Genomic DNA, 24,168 nt, shown 5'->3' on the forward strand with positions numbered 1-24,168 from the left:
TGCTCCTTGACACTTGTGTCATAACACTGCAGGAAGAAAGAGCTGCTAAATCTGTTTATTGAAATTCTCAATTATTATGTTGCTTCCATTGCATTGATTGAAAAATGAGGAGGAGGAGGGAGCAAGTGTTTTTACCCTGTTAATGAGCACTGTCTGGAAGCCAAGGGGAGTTCTTTCCTTGACTCAACAGTATGTTGTTTGGATCCATAGTAAGTAAAGAACATTTTTACCTCTGAAGAATATGGGTTTCCAAGACAGTGAATAATTTTTGCCCAGCTAACTCTTATCTGGGTGAGAGAATATACAGAATATAAAGGAGTGGAAATAATTATTGGTTATTTATATCATGGCAGAAATTTGTAAACTCAGTGCTCTGAGATGGGGAGCCCCAAGTCATGCCTTCTGCATACTCACAACAAGAAATGAGAGGGCTGTACTGAAAGGCCAAGCTATCTCTGAGTCCTGTGGATACCTCTGCACTGCACAACATGGTACATGCCAAGGTACTGAATGTGGTTTAGTAGGAGTGAGTATTAAAAAATCACAGGCAGTTCCCAAAATGGTTCCTAAAAACTACTTTGAGTGCTGTAGGGCTGCCTCTGCTTTTGGGAACAGGGCTTGGTTCAGGATTCTTCACTGTTCCTCAGGCTCAAACACAGCCCTGCCCCAAGTTGCACCCAGTGTCCCCCGTGTGTCCCCAAGCTGTGGGTCTGAACACAGTCAAGCAGTCAGAACAGTAAGCACGAGAATAAATCCCTCGGCTACCCAGTCACCTACGTGCCTCTCCCTGCAACGGCAGTCGAACTGCCCGACTGCCATTTCCAGCCCAAGGCACCACACCGTCCTCTTCCAAAACCCACCTTGCTTCATTTCATAGGCCAGTGGCTGTTAGATGGAAAGGCCAAAGTGCTTCCAGCAGCCTTAAAAAGCACAAAGTGGAAGGGGAATCAGTGCTTACAAGCAGAGCAGCTGTGATTAATGAAATACTCCATGCAAAAACCTCCCTCTTTTTCTTAAAATCTAACGACACTTTGCACATGCAGCTGGCAGCTCACAAAAGCCCCTTGGTTCATCTCTTTAAAAAACAGTCCTCTGCTTCTTGTTCCACAAATCACTTGAATTGCTTGCATAGAAATGTATTCTTTATGGAAGAAGGGATATTACGCTATCCTATTTTGAGTCTGATCCTCCTGCATGCATAAAATTCAATGGGAGATACATCACTGACTGCAAACTGAGCAAAATGGAGCCTTTATTGCAGGTTTCTCTGAATGGCTTTTCTGTGTAACTACTCTCCATCCAGACGCACCTGTGTGGCTACAAATACGGATAGACAGACTGTCAAAGGCAGACAGTTGTAACCTGCCAGTAATCATAATTCAGGAGTCAGAAGTTATGACAATAGCTTATGTATGAGCACGTGAGCTTGATTAATAGCATAGCCAAGAAATATGCAGAGAAAAACATAGTCATAACTACTCCTGAACAGCTGGATATGGTGTGCTGGTTTGCATCTTAGCCCGGGGAAAACATGAAATCTTGCATCTTAAAGCCTTCTTGAACTGTGCAGGCAGGAAAGAGACACTTTAGTGAATGTGTTGCTCCTGTGATTTACCTTGCAAGGCAGAAAATTCCCTGTCTCACCAAAGAAACCTCAAGGTTCATGACAAAGAATGCTATGCTTTCTAGGTATCTTTTTTTTTTCTGGAAAGAATAATGAAGGAAATCAGCAAGGCAATTTCTGCATTGCTTTTCTCCTCCTGACTTGCTGACTTGAGCTCCCCGTACCCTCAAGAAAAGAAATAGAAGAAAGCGTCGCAGTTCTCTGAAAACCTGCATCATGTTGTCCTCAATAATTACAGATCAGGTCACGGATGACCATGCTGCTCACCCTTGATTCTTCACTTGGGCACTTCAAGTCAGCCAGAGGCACCTGGGGCCAGAGACCATAACTCTTGCCACATCCAGAATGATTGAGGCCTGTTTTAAGAGACTTTAGGAGGTAACTCTGCCTCCAGGGCCACCTTGCAGAACACATGAGGACTGCAAACGGTGCCCCACTATAAAATACTTGAGAGCAGCACAATCAGTGTTAATGGGGCTTGGCAGAACACACTTAGTTTTATGAAGTTCTACACTGAAAATGGCACAAGCTACCATTACCCACTAAAACTAAATTTAATTTTCCTCTGTGCTGCTCCAGAGCTAAGTGGTATCTTTCTCCTACAAAGATCCTTTGCATAAATAAAGTGAGAAAGGCAGCAGACCTTCACAAATTAGAGCCCTAGTCCTTCTCCGACTTTCCATTCACTAATTGGATTCATACTAGTTTAGAAGTGTCAGATGTCCTTTCCTGAAATGAAGGAGAAATCTCATTGGCATCTTGCTTTGGCTGAAAAATGGCAGGACTACAAAGGACATCACAGCTCTGAAATCTGTTTGATCCATTCCAGGAAGCCTGCATCTGAGGTGGAAGCACAGCTGCTCCCCATCTTTGTTGTCCCATTCTGACAGAACTAAAATTGATTTCTTCAGAAATAAAAACAAAATCCCCATACACGCCTCGGAGGCCATCCATACACCCACACTAAGTTAGAGATAAAAATCACATCAAATAGGCCTGAAGCATTTCCTGATAAGCACTACGACTGAGCCCTGAAACCTTTACAATTTTTCAAATTCTCAGTGCTGCTGCTATGTAAATGCTGGCAACATCAATTATATTTACATCTAGAAGACTTCTGGAAATTTCATTGAAAATATCCTGAAACAATTTTTACAAATTTACAGACCCTGGGGAGTATGTCGCAGAGCCAGAGATGCTGGATGCTGAGATCACCAGGTAATAAACACACCTTACGGGTGTGCCTTGGACTCTGCACTCTTGACTACATTACATCTTGCAGTTGGCCTGACTGAAAGGGCTTTTTCATGGGACAGATGCAGAATCCAGGGCACAGAGGGTTTTTTAAAAAATGTCGACACACATTTCTGTTTCATTCTAACCAAAAATGAGTTTTGGGAAATGTCCTGGTTTCAGCTGAGAGGATTGATTTTTCTTCATAGTAGCTAGTGTGGGGATACGTTTTGGATTTGTGGTGGAGACAGCATTGATAATATAGAGATGTTTTTGTTCTATGGACTTATTGTTGAGCAGTGTTTACACGGGGCCAAGGCCTTTTCTGCTTCTTGCACTGCCCTGCCAGCAGGATGGCTGGGGGTGGACAAGAAGTTGGGAGGAGACACAGACAGGACAGGTGACCCAAACTGACCAAAGGGGTATTCCATACTATATGACGTCATGCTCAGTTTATAAGGAGCTTGGGGGAAGAGAGAGGGGGGGCGGCGGCGTTCGGAGCAATGGCGTTTGTCTTCCCAAGTAACCGTTACGCGTGACAGAGCCCTGCTTTCCTGGGGATGGCTGAACACCTGCCTGCCCATGGGAAGTGGTGAATGAATTCCTGGCTTTGCTTTGCTTGTGCGCGCGGCTTTTGCTTTACCTATTAAACTGTCTTTATCTCAACCCACGAGTTTTCTCACTTTAACTCTTCTGATTCTCTTTCCCATCCCGATGGGGGGGAGTGAACGAACGGCTGCGTGGTACTCAGCTGCCGGCTGGGGTAAAACCACGACAGGAAACAAAAAAGGGTCACATTTCCTAAAATCTGAAGCCTTTCCTTTTGGGTCATTCTTATTTATACCATACCTTGAGGACCAGACCTTCACCTGCTGGAAACTGGCCAAGTTCAGAACATACTGAAGAGTGGGTCTTGGGCAATCATGATGTGTTAGAAATAATCACAACAAGCACAGCTACACTGTTGATTCCAGGTTTACAAACACAATAGAACAGGTTCTCAGTCAGTGTACATGAACTTTAATTCCTCCAGCAGCTAGAAATATCTCAGCATCAGTCTTGAAATGCTACCCATGTACACTTAAGTCAAGGTGAAAAGACAGATGATTCAGAACTTATGTAAGATTTGTTTTTAAACTGGTCATTCTACACAGTGCTCCTTTTCTGCCGCCTTAGTCTACAATTGGATGAAAAGACTTTTTTCCTCCCAAAGCTTTTCCTGTCTCCAGCTTACTCCCTTTAAAATTAGCTGCCACCAACACAGTAAAAGGGAAACCTGTCAAAACTGCATCGAGCATATATGGATTCGGGTTACCATAACATCCTAGGATAGCTGACAGAAAACAGTACACAGCTATCTCCATTCAGACAATTTACATATATATTCTTCTGAAGCAACAACTTCATTAATAAGCCATAAAATAGTTGTTTAGCATTATCTAGAGGCTGCCTAAAAAAATGAAGTCAGAAGTAACCTCTAATTTTCAAGCCATCGTGAGACTGCAGCTTGTTTTGGCAACCACAGAATTTAGCAGGAAACAGACATTCCATAAATATCAGCCAATACTTATCATTTCTTAAGGAAACCAAAGTGAAGAGCGGGCTGATCAAAACCCAGTTACCTGTTAAACCAGTCATCTGTATAGCGGGGGTAGGGGTAGGGATCGTTACTGCTGAAGTCGTAGCTGGCTTTGGCATTCTGCAAAACACAAAGAAGTTCAGTAAGTCAGCAGAAAAACAGATATGCAGGGCGACGTGGAACACAAAGTGAGGGGGAGCTGAGAATCGTTAGTAAACTTTGCCCTCTTTGTTCTGCGAGATGCATCTGGACACAAACAGGTCTCTCTTGTGCTACACATTTCCCAGACCAGCAAGCCTGGGGGAAAGATGCTTTCTGGGGTGCAAAGCCTCCTGTGGACCGTTGGTATCTCCAAATAACGTGGCTAATTGTAAGGTGGTTGTGAGTGCTCAGGCTACTACTGAGGCACTGTTCACCAACACGTACAAGAGTATTTAGGTGTTGCGCTATTTGGTGTGGCAGGACGAAGGTCAAACCCCGTCTTCCAAACAGTGGTGGAAGTGACCAGACACTTGGGTCTTCCATCACAGAATTATTTTTTACACACTCATTTGCAGTACTACAACAGTCAGATTTCTAAAATAATTTCAATGCCTAAGAATGTAAATTTCTCAAAATTCAAATATGAAAACTGCATTGACGGTCAGCACATATGCCTGAAAATCCCTTTGCATATTTTCTCGGTCCTTTAGTTGTCTGAATAGCTTCACAAATGCGGCTTTCAGGCGCTTTTGAAAATGTCATCCCATGTCTCTGCTTTTCACATAAATCTAAATCATTCCCGATTTTGCCCTGTCAGCAGAGTTAAGGACACTCAGCAACTTTCTGATGCTATATCTGAGAAGCAAATGGAAAGTTTCAGAAAGTCAAGTGCCATCTTCTTTCTTCTCTCTTAATGAAAAAATAAATAAAGGGTGACTGAAAATTAAGCTTTTAAAAATATTTAGAAGCTTCCTCTCAAGTGTATGTTCACAGAGTTTGTATTTTAATAAACACCATACTCAAGGAACAGAATTATGTTAATTCTTAATTAATGTGTACTTGTATTCTTTTTAAGATCTGGCTGAGCATGCTATTGAAGATAATTTGAGACTCGTGTATGAATAGCTTTGCTCCTAAAAACATTCCCCTTCAGCAGATTCTCAGTTCCTGGGGTACAGGAATAGACAGTCCATTGGTAGCACCAAAGTCTTTGGGTTTTGGATTCAAAACCCCTAGCTCTCAAAAACTTGTGCCAGAATAAAACAGGGACAACACTGCCCTTGATCCTCAGAGGGTAAAACTAAGTATCTTTCAAGTTACTGTACAGTGATATTTTTGGGTGATCATTTCAGAAAGCCTGGTTGCTTATATTCAGCACAGACAATAAATATTTTGCAGTATTTGAACAGAGCAGAGATTTGCAGAGTGCCTGTCACACGGCTTGATGCTGTTCTGCAGCTCAAGCATAGCTGAATCCCTCTGTGAGTATCCTTATCGATCTCTCCATATCCCTAAACTAAGGCCCTGATTTTCAGCCTGAAGATGCCTTCCAATAATTTCAGCTATAGCCACAAATTCTCAGTGCTTCTAAGTCTCTGTGCCCAGGTGGATGTTTAATTTACCTCTTTTAATTACCACAACTGCTCATACAGCACTTTGAATGGCATTAGATTTGTATGAGCTAAGAGTAAACAGAATATGACTTTTCAGCCAGGGAAAGAAGGGGAATTTGACAGTGGTCTATAAATCATGAATAGCACTGAGAAGGTAGACAGGGAGTTATTATTTACAGCTTCTCATAATACAGGAACTAGTGGGAATCCACAGAAATTTACCAGAGGGGCGATTTAGAAGCAGCAGAAAACAAGTAGTACTTTTCCACAGAACGTGTAATGAGTTACAAAATTCATTGCCCCTCAGCAATACAGAGGTTAAAAGCCTAATGAAATCAAAAAGTGGTTAGACAAATTAACGGAAGATAAATCTGGAAGAGGTATTAGATCCCGTGCTTCCTCCTTCTCCAACAGTCCATAAAACAGTAATGCTAGGAGCTGGGGGGCCATAATCAGCTAGATACCACACAGTCTCTAACCACCAGGCATCCACTACAGGCTGCTGTTGGAGGCAGGATCCTGAGCTAGACGACTTTGGGCCTCACCCAGTGTATCTGGAAAAAGCCATCTGGCACAAACACCCCATCTTAACAGAAGAGAGGAAGTTTGTATTCTGCAGCGTCCAGAGGAGCTGTGACAAGGATTTGTGCAAGGGACCAGGTTTCATCCAATACGTGGCAGTAAAAAGAAATGAGCTTGTTACTGAAGATCCAGCCCTGCTCTTTATTAACGAGTGCAGTATCTACTCCTAGCAGGACAAGCTGGAGAACCACATCCTATGGTAAAGCCAAAATAGAAATGATGACTCTGAGTAATTTAATTAACAGATAAAACCTACTCTGTCACAGAGTTTAGCTTGGCAACCTTTGGAAAGAAATGCATTTCAATCACTAATTAAAGAAACTTTCTTACACTACTACCCTGGACTAGACATGGGCTGGAAACTATGCAGACTGCAAATAACTAAGCTTAGTTCCAGTGATTTCAGGTCGTTTCTTTCAGGTAGGTATGGTCTAACTCAGTAGTAAACACAGTTAGTTCAGTATATTGCCAGCTTCTTATTCAGTCAAAATTTCTGTTTTCACTCTAAAAATATTGTACAGATGAGAATTTAAACTCAGTCGTAGGTCAGCTGTGGTTTTTTTCCCATCTGCAAGAAATGCAGGCCTACTTACACAGACCCTAAGCTCTAAGGGGTCTGGTGAGGCCGATTTTCCAGAACATCATCAGACATGCAAGCACCTCATGACAGTTATCCACCGCTCTTGACTCCAGAATTCCCTTACGCAAAGACCTATGGATGGAAAAGCCCTTCTAGTTGTGCAGATGTACCACCCGTGACCAGAGTAGTGATAGGCAAAGAGGTTGCAACATGAATCATTCAGCCACCCTATGGCAGACTGCAGATCTGCTGTATGTCCCATGTAACCAAATGTCAGCTTATGGAAAGGCTGCTTTAGGCAGGCTATAAACCAACTTGTGCAGCACTCTTCCACATCCTGTAGCTCTTGTTTGCTTGATTTTGGATCACTGCACTCAAAGGAAAAAGATTATTTAATGTAGCAGGAACCATCCACAAAGTGCAAAATTAAGAATTCTTAGAAAGAAAACAACTGCTGACTGCACAATTTATCGTCATTAGGGTCTTTGAGAAAAGACAGCGAGTTTCAGCTTCATGGAGAAATATTCCGCCCACACTATGGAAGCAGTTGAACGGGTAATGAAACAGCAGCGACAAGTACAAATGGACTGCTTTAAGCTCCTAATTTAAAGAACAAATGCCCAAGTATCTATGCCTCAACCTTTTTAGTTTGTTTTTTTTTTAAAGCATACACCAGTGACAAATCAGTTTCAACACTGGACCAAAAAGGGAACTGCTTTGGTGGATAGCTAAAATATTTCATCTTGTATTTTGGGAAGTGAATATTGAAATCTGTGGTCTACCATTCTCCTCCACAGGCTGGACTCCCCCGCAGGCAGCAAGAGGGAACGTATTGCTAACATGGAGATTTAATCAGGGTAGGAACCTGGGAGGTGGCAACCAAAACCAGCACAGATGAGGATGTGCAACAGCACGCTGAAATGAAAACATTCTGCTTTTCAATTCAGGTGATTCAGTTTCCAGTTTTAATGCCAACCTAGTCAGTTTTCTGACTGGCAGTTACTTCTCTTAGACTTGAAGTATCTAATATTTGCTTTTTAATATCTGGTTTTTTCCTCCAGGGAGCAACTCAAGCCACCAACCTTAGGCACTGACCATGATTGTGGTCTAGCCTTAGACTAGTCATTAGGCATACAGTGTTAGAACAAGATGAATCCTATCCCTCCTGTTCAATCAAAACCAGTTCATTGTGGCAAAGCAATTTGAACTTGAGGTTTATCAGTCACCATCTATACACAATTACTTATAATGTCCATTACATAACAAAAATGCTATTACAGAGAAGAATGGTATTATATTTTAAGGCATATCTCTATTTTTACTTTCTAGCCTCTACCCCAAATAAGATGCTAACAGAAGAGTACTGGGTCAGATGATGAGATTCTTTCGATCATTTATTAAGTAATGGCTTGTATACCATGACACAAATAGATTACTTTTGCCTGTGTATGCTTTCCTTAAAAATAAGCTTTGACTGGCATTTTCCAAAGAATTGCCCTGTACTTTTTAAAATACATGCAGTAAAATCTTCTGTGTATAACATTCATTATGTAAAATATGGCAATAACAATAAATTGGTTGTCCCATGTGTTGCTCTGATCTGTAATAAAATTATGTACCTTGAATAATGCAGCAAGCCCATAAATTTCGGTATGGCTTTACAAGCCTCTGAAGAGTAATTCACATATACTTCTCTTTTTCGCTGTAACTCAAGAAATGTGCCTATGCTCACATGCTAGTCCAGGAGACAAACAATTAAAGACACATGTCCTGCTGGTCACAGTCTGATTCTATCCATGATGTTAAAGCACTGGTGAATTTAGCCCAGAGATTTGTATCTTTTAAAAGAAGGGAAACATTTTTAACACAGGTGGCATCTGGTCTTACCCTCTTCAGGCAACTGCAAATCCTTAGAGATCTGAGGCAGAAAGATACCTTTTGCTTGTTTGATTTCTTTACTGATCTAAAGAGTGAGCAAACCCCTGGGCTCAAATTACAACATGCTACATCTCAGAGAAACTGTACTAAAATAACACAGAACGTCATGTGGTGGAAAAATGAAATTCAGTTTTGTACACACAAGCTTAAGAAAATGGAATATGCTCTCCAGGAGGCAAAAAAGGAGGCAACATGATATTTTGCCTAGGAGGGGTGCTAAAAGGCTCAAAGGTCATTAATGAAAAAGAGAGGCACTGTTGCTAAGTCAGTAGTCCTACAGCAAGCCCTCTCCTCTCTGCCATGGGAAGCACTGTTCTATTTTGTTTTGGTTTGTGGGGTTTTTTAAACCAGAAATGAAAAAAACCCAGAAACTTCTTAAATAGCTCTGTCTCTACGTGAACTAACTTACCTGTCCTGTATTACTATCCAGCAAATTCAGAGCTGCATTCAAGACCTTGTCAACACCGAGAATACATCCGCAAACTAATGGGCTACGTTCAAAAATACTAACCTTAAAGACTGAAGTTCCTGCTGGTGAATATCATCATCTTCCTCCAGAAACATAAGCCTTTTACCCAGTTCTTACAGGTCCATCATAAAAATAAAAATACTCAGCCAGACACCACCAGCCAGATCTTGAATAATGAACAAGACAGCAGCACACTCTTCTGCCATCCTCCTTTTCAAAACAGTCACAGAATAATACATCAGAGCATCACTTGAAACAAATGAAGTAGAGAACCGTGCTGGTCCTGAATAATACTCAAGATGCCCATAACTCCTTCTGGTAGTCCAGTTTTAGGTGTTCATTAAAGGCCCTGCCTGGCCACAGAACGAGCAAGTACAGAGCACACTGCAGTGGTGATTTAGTTTTCTAGTTACCACTGAAAAAGCTTTTATTTCAGTTTCCTTAATGCTCATGAAGCATCTGGGATTATGTCAAAACTAGTGAAATTATAGCCAAAAGAGGATACAAACTGACTACAAACAAAACGTGAGCACTGCTTAATTTCTAACAGTACAAATATTAGAGGTAACAAGTGGTAACAATTCTAATAATCTAGTTAAGAGAATTTCTAAGACATGTTCACTGTCTCACCTCTGATGCAGCTTCTTATTTTGCAAAGCTGAAACTTTTTCACTGCTTAGGTTTAAAAACAAACAAAAACATGCAGCTGAAAAAGACATGGGGTCTCCTGTTAACATTTATATTTATCTTCATTAAGGTAGAATTAATTTTAAAGTAACAGTTATGCAAAAAAAAAATTGCTTCACTGAGATGGTCTAACATTGAATTCTTTTCCTAGATTAGACAGATTTCCTTTGTCAAGTAACCGACGATCTTCTCTACATGCACTTGGCACTACAGTGTCACACAACCTCTTGTTTCACTTTTTCCCCGCTAATTTCTTTCCTATCTCCCCTGCAGACAACATCAGAAAACCAACACGAGTTACACTGCCGGCTGGTGCTCTTCAGCATGCAAGCATCTTCAAAAAGAAAGGCTGCAGCTAAACAAATTATTTCACGTGGGGATAAGGCACCTGGGCAGTACAGCAACATCATGTATCACACAGGCAGATCTAAGCACAAACTTTTTCAAGCTTTAAAGAGATGAAATCATTAATTCCATTCTTAGTGACCAAGATTGTTGAATGTTTCCCACTATAATAAACCAAATGAAAGTCCAAATGCATCCAGCTAAATGCCATTTAACTCTGCAGCTGTTTGCTAACGCTTGGCTCAGAGGTATGCAGTCAAACAGGACCAAAAAACCCCAAACCGCCATCACAGAGACTCAGAGAAAATTTCGATTGGGCAGATTTTTTAAGAAGTGGAGAAATCATTATTTTTTCCCTAACAAAGTTTTATAAATAAAACTTGCTTATCGAAATACTCTCCATTTCCTCTGCCCTGCATCTTCACCTGATATAGGAAAAAGCATAAGAAATTGAGGTAGGCATGAGACTTTATTAAAAAGTAAGCAGCCAAATGAACTTGTGCTTATAATAAAGAGGCTGCTTCACAATTCACCTCTTGGCATTCTTAGCCTGCTCCACAATTTTCAGGTTGATGTGGAGGAAACATGAAGCACATCACCAGTTGCTAATTACTTAGAGCCAGAGCTCTGAAGGGAAAAGCAAGTTAACCTACAAAGAAATGAAACCTATTTCTGCTCAGCCAAACATTCCTTAATTTTCAGAGGGGGTACACAAGAATCTTTAAGCTGTACCTGCAACATACTGAAGGGGTACTGAACGTTCACACAGAGGCACATTGCTAAGACAATTAAATTAATAAAATAAAAATAAATCAAGCAACTAGTTACTGTTAAAGATTCTCAGGGCAAGTAGCAAATTTAAGGCTTTGAATCTTCGGACTATGGAATGAACTCCTTGATTTCTTTAATTCGGGGAGGGGGGAGGGGGAAGTGAGAAAAAAACTAGCATCTGAGTGGCTAGAAATATATGAGCCATTGAATTTTTTTATCATAACAGCAAATACAAAGAGTGCAATGACTTTTACTGAAAAATACTGTGAACACACACTTCATCTAGCTTTACTATTCCATTTTATTAAAAACCTGGCCCACATTCCCTTTCTGACACATGGATTTTTTTCCCCCTTCAGGTATTTTGGTTATGTATTAGTGTGACCTACTGAAGTTGAGAGAGTAATAGAGGTATAAAGCTGGCAGCAGAGAAATGAGGTTCAGGTCCATTATTCTTAGTTATATTCCTGTAAGAAATAACTGACAAATTTGTCAGTACATTAAATATGTGTTGGGTGCTGAGCTGCAGTAAAGGTTGCGCTTGCAGAGTTTTGGTGGCAGCCAGCATTTACAGCCTCAGGGAGGGATGAGCTGGAAGTGAAGGGGAGCTAAGCCCTCTTGCTCCTCTCAGTGGGCCTGATCCAAAGCCTACCAAAACCTGCCATGGGCTCTCCCACCAAACAGAGTAGGCAGGATTCAGATCACACCCAGCATAAAGGTCTCTTAAGTGGCACGTGGTAGACAAGGGACGATTTTTTCCATCAGTTGAAGAAAATCTATAGCTCAGAGTTTCCAGTACAAACTCAGCAGTCATTTAAATCCAGCTGTTTAGCAGGACGTGGTCTGGCCGCAAAGAGCGGCCACTTGCACTGGGAAAGCAAACATTTCCCCGCTGCTGTGTGCGGCTAGCAGGAGTTGGCACTGACATCACTCTCTGACTGCAAAGGCATCGCAGTCAGAGTCATTAAAAACTAATCAATTATCAGCAATGCTCACAGCGAAGTGCAGGAATACTGGACGTGTAGTTATAATGGCACTCATAAAACAAACTTGGCAGTGTATTATGGGTGACCACTTTAATGGGTTACGGCAATCATGTTGTTACAAAACAGGCAAACTATGGCTTTGCACAAGAGGGAAATCAAAGTGGCTGAGATGGTTTGAGGAGTTGTCTCAACTCAACAGACAGACCTGGTCTGTGGGGGTTATGGAGAGGGGAGGACAAGAGCAATTCTGGTGATACAGAGGAACTGAAAGAAAGACCAGTTGAGACAGAAAAGTAGTTGGGTATTTTCCTTCTTCTGAAAGGTTTCTCAGCTGACAACCTTTAACAACTGCTTCAAGTTGTATTTCACCTAAATTGCATGAATATGGAAGATGATGAATGGACACATAAGAGTGACATTGTAGGTGAATCAAAAGCAGGTGAGCATTTCAGAGAAGAGACAGCAAACTATTATCTGCATTTTGTCACAAAAAGCAAACACAGGTTGACTTACATGCTTTAGAGTTAGGTGGTCTTGAAGATCTACTCTGTTTTATTCCAGCTGCATGCTGACCTCATTAGCGTAGTATGAGAGCATCCCACGGGAGTATTAATAATGTGACTAATATCTGTGAAGACATGCTGGGTTCTCAGGGATTTTAATGGACCAATTTATATGCTTTTGCATTAATTAAAAAGTTTGCCTTGCTTATTCCATGTGGAATCAGCAAAACCAATGGACAGCTAAATCCAAAATTCCAGGGAGAGAAGGTGGGATCTTCAGAACAGACATTCTCACGTCAATCCACACATACTACATTATGCAAGTGTTTATGCTTTTGAATAGTACATTCCAAGTTCTTCTCTTAAAGATTAGTATATTTGATCATAACTAATGCTTTCACAGTAATCTACTGGATGCGTACATCTAGGAAATGTCCTAGACATCATTAGCTGACTGAAAGAGATTCATAATTACATCAGACATGGTATCACTGTTGACTAATTCTGCAGCTGAGTTAAGAGAGCCACTGAATTAAAGTGATTTAGTTTCTCACAAGAAGTAATCCTAAAAGACATGTTCTAGCATTGAAATGATGAAGTCCTTGAACACAGCACAGCCTTTGTGCTCTCCTTTGTACATATTCAGAGAGAGATTCACCTCCTTTAATAAAATCCAGACCACAACCTGCCTGCAGAACATTTCCAATGATCCCCAACCTACATCGAAGCTTATGAGTGAGTACAGCACAGGGAACGTGTGACTGAGGTAAGCATTGCCATATCCCTTTAACTTCCACTGAACAACAGCTACACAGCACTGGAAGTGGCCGAAGTTTCATCAAATACAAGCTCCTGTTCTATAGTAGAACATGTTTTCCCAGGCAGACATGTTTCCACAGGTCTTGGTATCATTATTTGCTCAGTTGAAGCTAGGAAGCCTCTGCCTCTTACTGGGATGATTTAAAAAAAGGAATACACAGCAGAACAAACATTACAAACCTGTTATTTATATAATCTGCCAAATTTCTGATTGCTCTGAACTTAATAGAAAACCTATCAGTGACTTCAGTGAGGACAACATTTTATTAGACATTGCGCATTGCTATTATGTTCCCTCGTAAGAGATGTTCATTATGCTTCTTGCTTCTGTTGGGAATGCAACAGAAATTAAGAACATTATATTTAAATCAAAGCAACCTGAAATAGGGCAGGCGTTTAAAAATATCTTAGCCACCTACATAGCTACTGAGAAGTAAAATATTAATATGGAGAACATAAACGCGTACAACTAAAATCAAACAATGCAAAGCAAACCACCCTGTCAAAATAAAGTGCCAGGCCAGAAAAAAAAAAAAAGAATTAATTTCAAATGAAGCAAATTAATTTACAGGCACAGTGAAGGAGAGGTGTTTCAAGTATTGGAGATCATCTGCATCTTTATCTACTGTATTTAGGCTATTATGGTTTTGCAGAAGAAAACAGACTCCTTGCACCTCCCTGCTCTCCTCTTCTGCAAGTTTGGCTTATCCAAAGGGCTTGGCCAAAACTCTCCTTTTAAAACCAGTTGCATGCCCACTAGGTAACAGTGGGTTTGAGACCCTCCTTGCCAAAATCATCACTGGGCCTGAAAGTCTCTCCCTAACACCTGTCGAATTTTGATGAAGCTTTGTGAGGGACCGGTGTTCCCCACACACCCCATCTAATTCAGACTTCCCTGGTGATACCTTGGTAGCCAAAATGTAACTACAGCAGGAATCTTAATTAAATTTCATTTCAATGCTGATGGATATTCAGGGATTTCAACACTGGTTAGTGTCTTAAACAGTATGAGCAGTTAAAATAACTGTTCTTTGAAAAATGGAAAATAAAAGCTTCCAAATGGAAAAATCTTCAAAAACGTTTTTGACTTTTTCAACCCTAAATGTGGTATTTTCACTCTGGGGAAACAGAAGCTCTTTATTTTATTTTCTTGACCTTGTTTTTTAAAATTACATGGTGTGCACTGCCTCCAGAGGACCGTGTACCTGACCCTGTTCTCCCAAGTGAACCATGCACCAGAGTGGAATTTTGTGGCTGCTGTTTTAATTCACCGTGTTCTAGAAGTCATTTAAAATGAGGTTGAGTTGATAAAAAAAATATACATATTTCACTTTTATTTTCCTGTGGACACTTTGATTTTGTAAAACACTCATCTTTACCAGCAAAAATATTGTTCTAATGGAAGATTTCTGGCCAGTTCCAAAAGCTAATTGGTCTGCAAAAAGGGAGGTAAGAAAAAAACAAACCAAAGCAATGCCAGGTCCCTCCATGGCAAACAGTGAGGACTGACATCTGTCCTCTACTTCTCTTGCTCAAATAGAAGAAGAAGCTATTTCCAAAAACTTACTTGGAGAAACCCTAGAGAGAGGCACAAGCCAATCTCAAAACCAACAGCCAGAACTGATGCAGAAATGTCCTTATCTGGTCTCTTCCACCCCCGTGCATTTCTCATTTCAACAATCTTAATTTACTTTCCACGGATGATGCTTTAAGTGAAAATTAATACCACTGCTTAATGATTAAAGCAATTAGCCACCTTGCACTTTCTCAGTGTGCAGCTGATTAATTAAGTACATTGATTATAGAGAAAAATAAATGCTGTGGACAACGTGTGGTCTTTTAGCTTGCAAAACAAGTGTCTTTGGCACCATCTCACATTGCTTGCACACCAGGCATGCATTAAACTTGGAAGATTATTCCTTTCAGGTGGTTCTAATATAGAATACAGCTGGAAACTTTTTGCAGCATTCAATGCTCTGAAAATAATCTCAGGCAAATGCAACTACAATATGTTAGTAACTTTCTGATTCTAAAGGAATTGTACTTTGAGGCTATTTTGTAGTCAGTATAAATCAATGCATCCCCCTGAAGAGGCCAACATCAGTGGAGCAATGCCAGCCCCAGCAGCATAGATGGTGCTAAGCACCAAGCCCCACAACTTGCCAAGCATTCGGGGTCCAGATCTCTCATAACGAGCTTTAGCAAAGCAGTTAGCACAACATCTTTCAGCGTGAGAAATCCAGTTTTCAGCTGCAAACACAGCTCTGTATGTGACACAAATCATCTCTCCTTAAGGCAATCACACCTTCTTCACAAGCTGCAGCCTCCTTTGCAGAAAAAGCCTCTTCCTATGCCCTCTGGCCATATGAAATAATCCAGAGGAGAAACAGAAACAGTCCTCAAATTATTTTTGCTGTTCCATCTTTTTAATTGAGTCGAAAGCTAGAAGGCTGTGACAACATCTATGATTACAAAACATTTTTATCTTTTATGAAGTAAGACGACACTGACATCTCCTTTACATAGCACCACGGCTTCTCTCTCCCCTTAGCAGTGCTCATATTAAGTAGCTATAAGGCAAAGAGGAACTGTGCGGTCATCTTATTTAGACTTCAGTACACGAGCACCGCTGTGACACGTACCTGCAAAACCAGTTACTGCTGGGAGCAGGGGAGGACTGTTTGCAGGACCCCATTTATGTTCTCTAAGATGTGAAGCATTTTCTGTATGCAACAAACCCAGGACACCCTTCCAAGTACACAGAGGACCTTATTTGCCTGGCTGATCTTATCGAAGAAGGCATCATCTCTTTTTCAGCCTTTCATATATTCAGAGAAAAAAACAAAACAGATTGCACAAAATGGAGAGATGAGCTCAGAAGCTGATCCTGCACAGAGTAACAGAAGGAAGAAGAAAAAAAAAAAAAAAAAGAGACAAGCCTGAAACAGAGAACTTCATTCTCTTTCCAGTAACTTCTAATTTACGCCAGTGAAACTTCATTGTCTTGCATGTCTTGAATGATCATCTAAATGCTACAACTGGCCTCCTAGCTGCCAGAAGCCACCTGAGCAGCATAAACAGCCCAACAGAAGGCCAACAGTTTCAGTTGCTAAGGCATCAGTCAGCCTGGCATTTAAACACTTGTTCCATCCTTCTACCCTGGCCAAAGAGAGCCTTCATTTTGCCTCAACAATTTCTTGATGAAATTTCTGCCACAATCTGCTTTAACAGCATCCATCAAACAGCGTGCTTACTAGTTTTTCAGCATTAGTAGAAGGATGCTTGTGAATTTATCCTAGTTTCTGGTTGATAATTTTTAATTGTTATGCTACTGTTTATTTTAAACAACCTAATAGCAAAAAACCCAACCCCAAAGCAACACCAAAAACCCAAATGAAACCAAACAATCTAAAATCCAATTAGTGTTGAAACATCTGAAACTGTTCATTCTATGGCTTATTTTTTGATAATGTGTTATTTCAACACTGCAATTAAAAATAGGTACTAGCATCAATGGCCAGCATGCAGAGCTTGCCCATAAAATACCTTTGATGTATTAGCAGTAAAGCTTTATTGGCATTAAGTGCCTAGTGCATGTGCTCACTAACCCTTTGAAATGCAGTAGGAAATGGCAGTGTAACTGTCTCAGGCCCTTTTGAAATTCATACCGTAGGAAGCGGATCTCATAAAGATAAATGAAACCATTTGCTGATGCCAGGCAAGGATGAACCTGACTTTGCTATAGTTTGGCTTTACGTTCCCTGTGGATCCCCTGGGCTGATATTAATACCAGTGCAGAGACACTGGGAGATTTTCAAGGTCTTCAGAGGGTTTCCAACAAATTTCTGTCTTGGAAGGGCAACCACCCTCACCACCAGTTATAGGTCAACTCTCTTTGACTTGGGCACTTACGTCAGCTGGGATTTCTGTGGGGCAGATCATCAGGGTCAAAGCAGCATGGTTCAATAGATGTCAATGAAACTTTGTCAACTTACAAATCCCCACAATTAGGCCCCAGTGATTTTAGTGGAGATACTGATGACTTATACTGGTAAATCACTGAGATCAGGCTCACGGCCTCCAGAACAATTTGCTGGTCCTCTAGGTAGCATGCAGGGAGGCCAAGGCATACTCAGATATTCACACTAATGAAGGAAACACAGACTTTCTAAAAGAAAGAAGATCCTTTATGCTGTTGCTAAGCTTCACTGCACTTATTGCAGTGTATAATTTATGGACTGTACTATTTCTTATTTCTTTCATTGCTGTAAAGATTATTCAATGATATTTTTGTTCCTCTAGCAAACAATGGAAATTGCAGCTCATAACAGAAGTAGAACATTTCACTGCTTCACTGCTTATGTGATAAGATAATTATTCCAAAAATATGCTTGTTTGCCTCCCAGCAAGGCAGGAGGAGCTGTTATCATATTAGCTGGTGACAAGTTACCAAAAGTTGTGTAAGAGAGACTGCTTTGTGTTTGAAGACGTCGCCAAAGTGGAAAGAGAAGACAGGGAAGACTACCTGCTGTTCACATTTCAATGAGAAATGGTAGATGACAGAAAACTTCAATTAACCCCGGAGCAACTCCACGAAGTCTTCCCTCATTCCTTACCTATGGCCTTTTCTGCTCAGCAAATCCTTTCCTGCGTACAGCTTGAGTCACAACTGGTAAGGACCTTGGAAGATGGAACTAAGGTTGTACCATAAAGACACGTTACAGAGAAAAAAAGTTAGGGGAAGGACAGTAATGAAGTGCTGGTAGGACGACTGTATGTTTGTTTGTGCATATTTTACATCTCTGTAATTCCACAGATTTCAAAATCTTTTTTCTTATCTGAATATGTTATTTTACTATCTCTTATTATTATTATAAGAATTGCTGCATGATTCTCATTTTACAAGTTATCAGTATTTTTTTAAAAGTTACCTACTCACATAGGCACCTCTGGTTTTCCTGCAGTAAACATTTGCCTTGTTCTCTCTCCCTCCCCAGTTTTTTTTAAACAAGCTTTCAGCTTCAGGCACAGTTCAGACACTGAAACCAGCAATTTTTTACTCCTGGCCTGAGTCTCTTGGTGGGATCCTGATTTTCCTCACTGCAGCTAATCAGGGACAAACCCACTTACAAGAGCTGATCAGCTCCCTGCTGCTGTAAATGGGATAATGCAGCTACACTGACCTTCACCAGCAAACGTTGGCCAAGTATAAAAGTACCACAATACAAACTGATACGAGGGAGAGATCAGCTTATGTTCCCATTAGTGGCACAACAAATCTCCATTTGCTCTCTTAGGTTTTTCTTTAAAACAATGTACTGAAATTTGTAATGTACATCCCCCACAGCTGCTGTTCTCCTCTTTTATTAGACCTATCTAATAAGCAGTCCTTGTGACTTCACTTTTCTTTCTCACTCAGATGCTGTATCTTGGAAAAGTCAGTCCTGAAAATTGCTGGCTTTGTATGTACAGTCTGAGTTGAAAGAAAACCATGGAGTACATTAGGCTTCAGCTTTTTAATTATCAGTTCATAATGAAGGGTTCTCTTTGTGGGGAAAAAATAATTTCCTCAAGGCTGAACCTCTGCAGGGTTTCCAAGGCTTGGAAGAAAATATCGATCGTTTGACAATGAGTCTCTCTGCATTCACGGTGCAGAATGGAAAATTCCAGCTTTGCCATAACACCCTGATCCCAGAAAAGCAAGTAGCTATAATGCAGCAAGCTGGGAGGGGGTGCTGGGAGAACAGTCCATCCAGGCCGTGCGCAGGCACACTCCTTTCCTTGTATATAAAGTGCATTAAAGACAGAAATGGATGGTTCAACGCAGTAAGGCTCAGAAACAGTGAAGAAAAATATGGATAAAAGTGCACTCTGTGTGATAGGTCATAGTTCAGCAATTTTTAGGAGAAAATACAAATTGTTTTTTTCTTTAGAAAGCTCTTGCTTTTCCCTGACCCTCCATTTTCTCTAAGTGCCAAGCCTCATTAAACTATTCAAGCAAGAAAACCAGCAAGTCAAAAACATAAAAGCCAAATTTAACTGAGTAACCAATGCCAAGTTTTCTACACTTGTAAATGCTCAAGTGCCAAAAAACATCACCTTTGAGAGACTTTCTAATTGCTCCCAATTTTCCAAGCAAGATGTACACACACTGCCAGGGTATACAGGCATTTAGCACACTTGAGTAACATAAGCTGTAGGCTTTTAATTTCCTAAAAATAAACAATCTAACTTAAGAGAAAGCTGCCCCAAAGTGCAAAAGTCATGAAACACCAAACGTGTGGTACAGGAATTGTACAAAGGTGATTGCAATTGCTATGCCAGCCCGATGTGAGTTAACAACTCATTCCTTAAGAGACTCATTTCATTGCATTTTTATGTCTAAACTGATCTTTCCTTCAGCTGACTTTAAGTCCTTATCTGCAGTTCACGCCCAAATTACTACCTACAGGGAAAAAAGGCCCCCATGGTCTCTGAGACACAGCAGATGCTGTCAGAGCAGGATCTCCTAGGCCTCAAGGAGGCCTGCGCAGCCTTGCAGCCAGAGGAGGAGAGGCAAAGGGCAGGTGAACCGAGCCCTGCAACCGCTGTGCTGTCCTCGGGCGAGGGAGGAGACGGCAGATTTTAGCAGCAGGAGCAGGAGTTAGCCTTGCCCGTCAGGCTGCCACCTCTCAGACACAGCAACTGCAGTGGCTCTGCACGACAAGGTGCCAGCACCTTTTACTGGTTACCCAGTTTATCCTTTTACTGGTTACCTTGCATATAACGTGGTAATTTATCAGCACATTTCCTTGATGTGTCCTCTGGTATATTCAGCACAGAATTAAAAGTGAACCTTAGGCAAGAAAGCTGAATTATATAAACTCAAGCTTTTTTTAAATTTTTTTGCTCAGTGCTGGGCCAGCCAAGAATCACAGATTTAATTTGATAGCTCATATTTTCGTATTTCTGTATTAAAAGCATTGGGGTGGTATTTCCTTTAAGACTGTGATCTTTCAGACGGGTTTTCTGCTGCTCCTTCAATGATTATTTGTCTTACCAACGACTTGCTCCTCAATCTTTTCTCCTCCGTATCTGGCTATTGATCTACCCTGCACAAGCCAGACCTAGCCCTGCATTTTGCATTGGCCAGACAATCTTCTTTTGTCCCTCGATAGCCTGATCATTGCTCCACTACAGGACTGCTCTTTGCTTGGACAAAGACATTCCTACACAGATTTTTTCAGATTGTCATCTCAAGATCAGTCTCTACACAAGTCGTTCATAACTGCCATTAAAGGTTTGTTTTCCCCATTCCCAGACAGCTTTTCTTTTCCAATTTTCATCCCAATATTTCTTTTCTGAGATCTCAGACTTCTCTCTGGCACCACTATTTTCTGATTTCATCATGTCTGTGCATTGTCATTCTCTATGTCATTTTCCATTAATTTCTAGAATGCTCACTATTACCACTGTAAAACCAATACATTTCTGCTAAGCCTGACAAATATTTCTCCATCAAACAGAAAATATTTTTAGAATTAAAAGAGAAAGCACTGTATTACTAAGAAATCTATTTTTGGTTTCTGGGCATGATCCTAGATTCACTGTTAACAACAGAACTGTTCCTATTTGACATTATATCAGATATGATGTACAGACTTTTTGTTTGTTTGAAACATGGTTTTTAGAACTAGGATATTCGCATATTCCTACATACTTTGCCCATGCCTGCTGCTGAAAAGTGAGTAAAGAGCCTGTGCTGTCCCCAGATCATATGCTAAAACATATACACAGAGCACAATTCCTGTAAAAAAAAGGGCTTTTACTAACTTCTTTATTTGTATCAATTTATGGAAACATTCTACTGAGTTATTTCTCTTGGGTGAGAATTTTGCAGTTAGGGCACAGGATTTAATTAGCTGCTATCAAGTTATTAAGCCAGTTCATAAGGAGTGAAACCGGCTATCCTGTACTTTACCTCTGTTGTCAGCTATTTCCCAAATTCCTTGTCCAAAGTAAACTCCTTCTATATCTATTTATTCGCTACCAAGTACGTAAAAATAACTGTCTTGCTCTTTTCTCATTTTGGAGCTGTTCTAACTGAACAGCTCATGTTTTTACCAAAATTCCCAGTTGTCTTTGTTCTTCTTTTCATTTAATTGCAATTGCAAAATAAACCACATTGCTCAGCTGAAGAAGTCCAGGCTTCCCTCAGGAGGCCACTGACTGCAGGAGAATAGCAAGACCCAAAGCAGAGACACCGGAACCCCCTCGGCAAGGAGCCACATCTTCCTGATGCCCATTGCCCACGGGACTGCCACAAGCACAGCACAAGAGCCACGTACTGCAAAGGCAACCTACAGTCCATGGGTGCTGGGAGCCCTTGTAGGTGCCTGGAGATACGAGTGCTAGTGTCAACGGGGGGCTGGGGAGAGCCTGGAAGAATTAAGACAGACAAAAATGCTCTAGTCCATAGGTCTGAAGCCTAAGGTAGGTTTGAGGAACAATCAATGGACACCGTGTGTGCTGAGAATATACAATCTGCTCTGCACGTGCGTTGAAGCACTGGATCAAATCACCTGTTTGAAAGGAATTAAGCTGTTCCTGGAGGTTTCAAAGGCTAATACATGCCTTGCCATGGCCCACAGCTCCGTGGCCCTCCAAGTGACAGGTGCATTCTGCATCTTAATAGCTGGATTTAGAGCCAATTCCCAGGTTACTCATTTCTGTCCTAAATCCAATATTGCAAGCTACAGCTTATTTAATGTGAGGCAGCACTGTCAGTCCTCCACAAAGAGCCTTGTCACCTTTCCATTCCCTGCACAGGCAGTCCCATTTTTAGTCTGCTTCTTTCTATGTGAAATGTATCATCTGTAAGATCAGCAGTTCAGCTGTGCTGTTGTTCCACTCATTATTTAAAATTTTGTAGCAGAGGGACTATAACAATAAGAAAATCCACATTTTACAGAAAAGGTCAGCATGTACTTACGTAATTTGATGCAAGATCAGGATGCAGATAATCAATTCCTGCAATAAGATAACGACAGAACAGAAACCAAAGGTTAAGAGTTTCAAAAAGATTTTCTGACGATCACAGAACAAGATTCCTTTGCAACCACAGAAAATGATCATAGCGAATAATGCAACTGGTTGAAGTGAGACTCCAGATTTTAAATGTGGACTTTTAAACTGCTGTACCATTTCTGATGCAGACCCAGCCAGGAGTTTTCAATCATTTATGTCATAATCCAGGTGCCAATCAAAAAGGTGAGCTCAGTGACAAAATTTATTGACTTGTTTTGCACACTATATCATATTTACTTATTAGGATTAGTTTAAATCACAGTTTATCTTTATACAAGTTCTATCATCTCAAAGCATGCCAAAACTAACAAGATCAATAAGCACTGGATTTGTACAGGATATTTGTACAGGAGTATTTTTAACCACTGAAAATTGTAAACTAAGTAGACAGAAAATTACCCAAACTAGACCTGAGGAGACCACTAAGGCAAACACTTTGGATTATGTGTACGAGGGAGAACTTGTTAATGTTGGATTAGCCTATCTTAGCAAATATCTGAGCATCGGCTCTGCACCTTTGTAGCGTGCTAAAGATGGTAACAGGGCAGTGGTGCGGAATATACTAACACACATATGACAAATATACAAATTCCAGTGGATGGTGTAGAAGCAGCACATCTACATTTAAATGGCATAAGCTGAGCTATTACGTATCCAATTAAAATATACAAAGAAGTGGCCACAAATCTCATGTTACATTTTGATCATTACTCTGCCCCATATCTCCAACCAACTCATGCTCACTTTTATCTGCAAGGAGAATGGTGTATTACTGCGGTTATTCTGATGAAACGACTACCTCTTGTTATGTAGGGTCCTTAGCACTAGATTTGCATGAAGAGACCCTTGCACCTGTGGAGAGTCTTACTGACACAAATAGTAGATGAGCAATGGAAGTCTCAATGGAGAATCCTGTTATTCAGGTGCTCTCTTCCAGAGTTACTGGAAGTGAATATAAGGCAAACTACCCCTTTCTCTAAAAGCTGTATCTGATGGGCCAACAGCTTTATTTGACCTGAAGCTCAAATAGTTTGTCATCATCCCCATCACAGTCGTGCCTACCTATTCTGAAAGATAAGTCCTGCCTCTGTAGGACAAGTGAAATTGTGATTTCTCATGACACCAATATACAGAGGTCTGCTTTCTTACTTCCACAAAAAACATGTCTTAGGAGTAAGCAGATAAGGAAGAGAAATAAGTGAGGACAGATCTGTGTTGACCCTAGAAAACATATGTGGATCCAGACATTTTATTTAATTTTAATATTATTCCATCACCATAAAAGGAAGACATTCAGAACTTAGCCCAAAGAAAAGTATTGAGAGACTGCAACAGAATTCCTGTACTTCAGCAAGGAATCCATGGGTAGAACAGCTGTGACTTTAACTGTA

At 40.7% G+C, this 24,168-nt stretch overlaps 1 protein-coding gene across 1 annotated transcript in view; it reads right to left on the bottom strand.

The window, feature by feature from the left end:
* Positions 1–24,168, bottom strand: part of PCSK2 (proprotein convertase subtilisin/kexin type 2) — a 108,869-nt gene that overhangs the window by 30,282 nt on the left and 54,419 nt on the right. The window contains exons 5-6 of the mRNA XM_075749722.1: positions 22,683–22,720; positions 4,480–4,556 (exon numbers count right to left, since the gene is read on the bottom strand). Coding sequence (XP_075605837.1) covers positions 4,480–4,556; positions 22,683–22,720 — 115 coding nt within the window. The remainder of the gene's footprint in view (positions 1–4,479; positions 4,557–22,682; positions 22,721–24,168) is intronic.

Source organism: Balearica regulorum, chromosome 3 (genome assembly GCF_011004875.1).
Source record: "Balearica regulorum gibbericeps isolate bBalReg1 chromosome 3, bBalReg1.pri, whole genome shotgun sequence".
Taxonomy (NCBI): Eukaryota; Metazoa; Chordata; class Aves; order Gruiformes; family Gruidae; genus Balearica; species Balearica regulorum.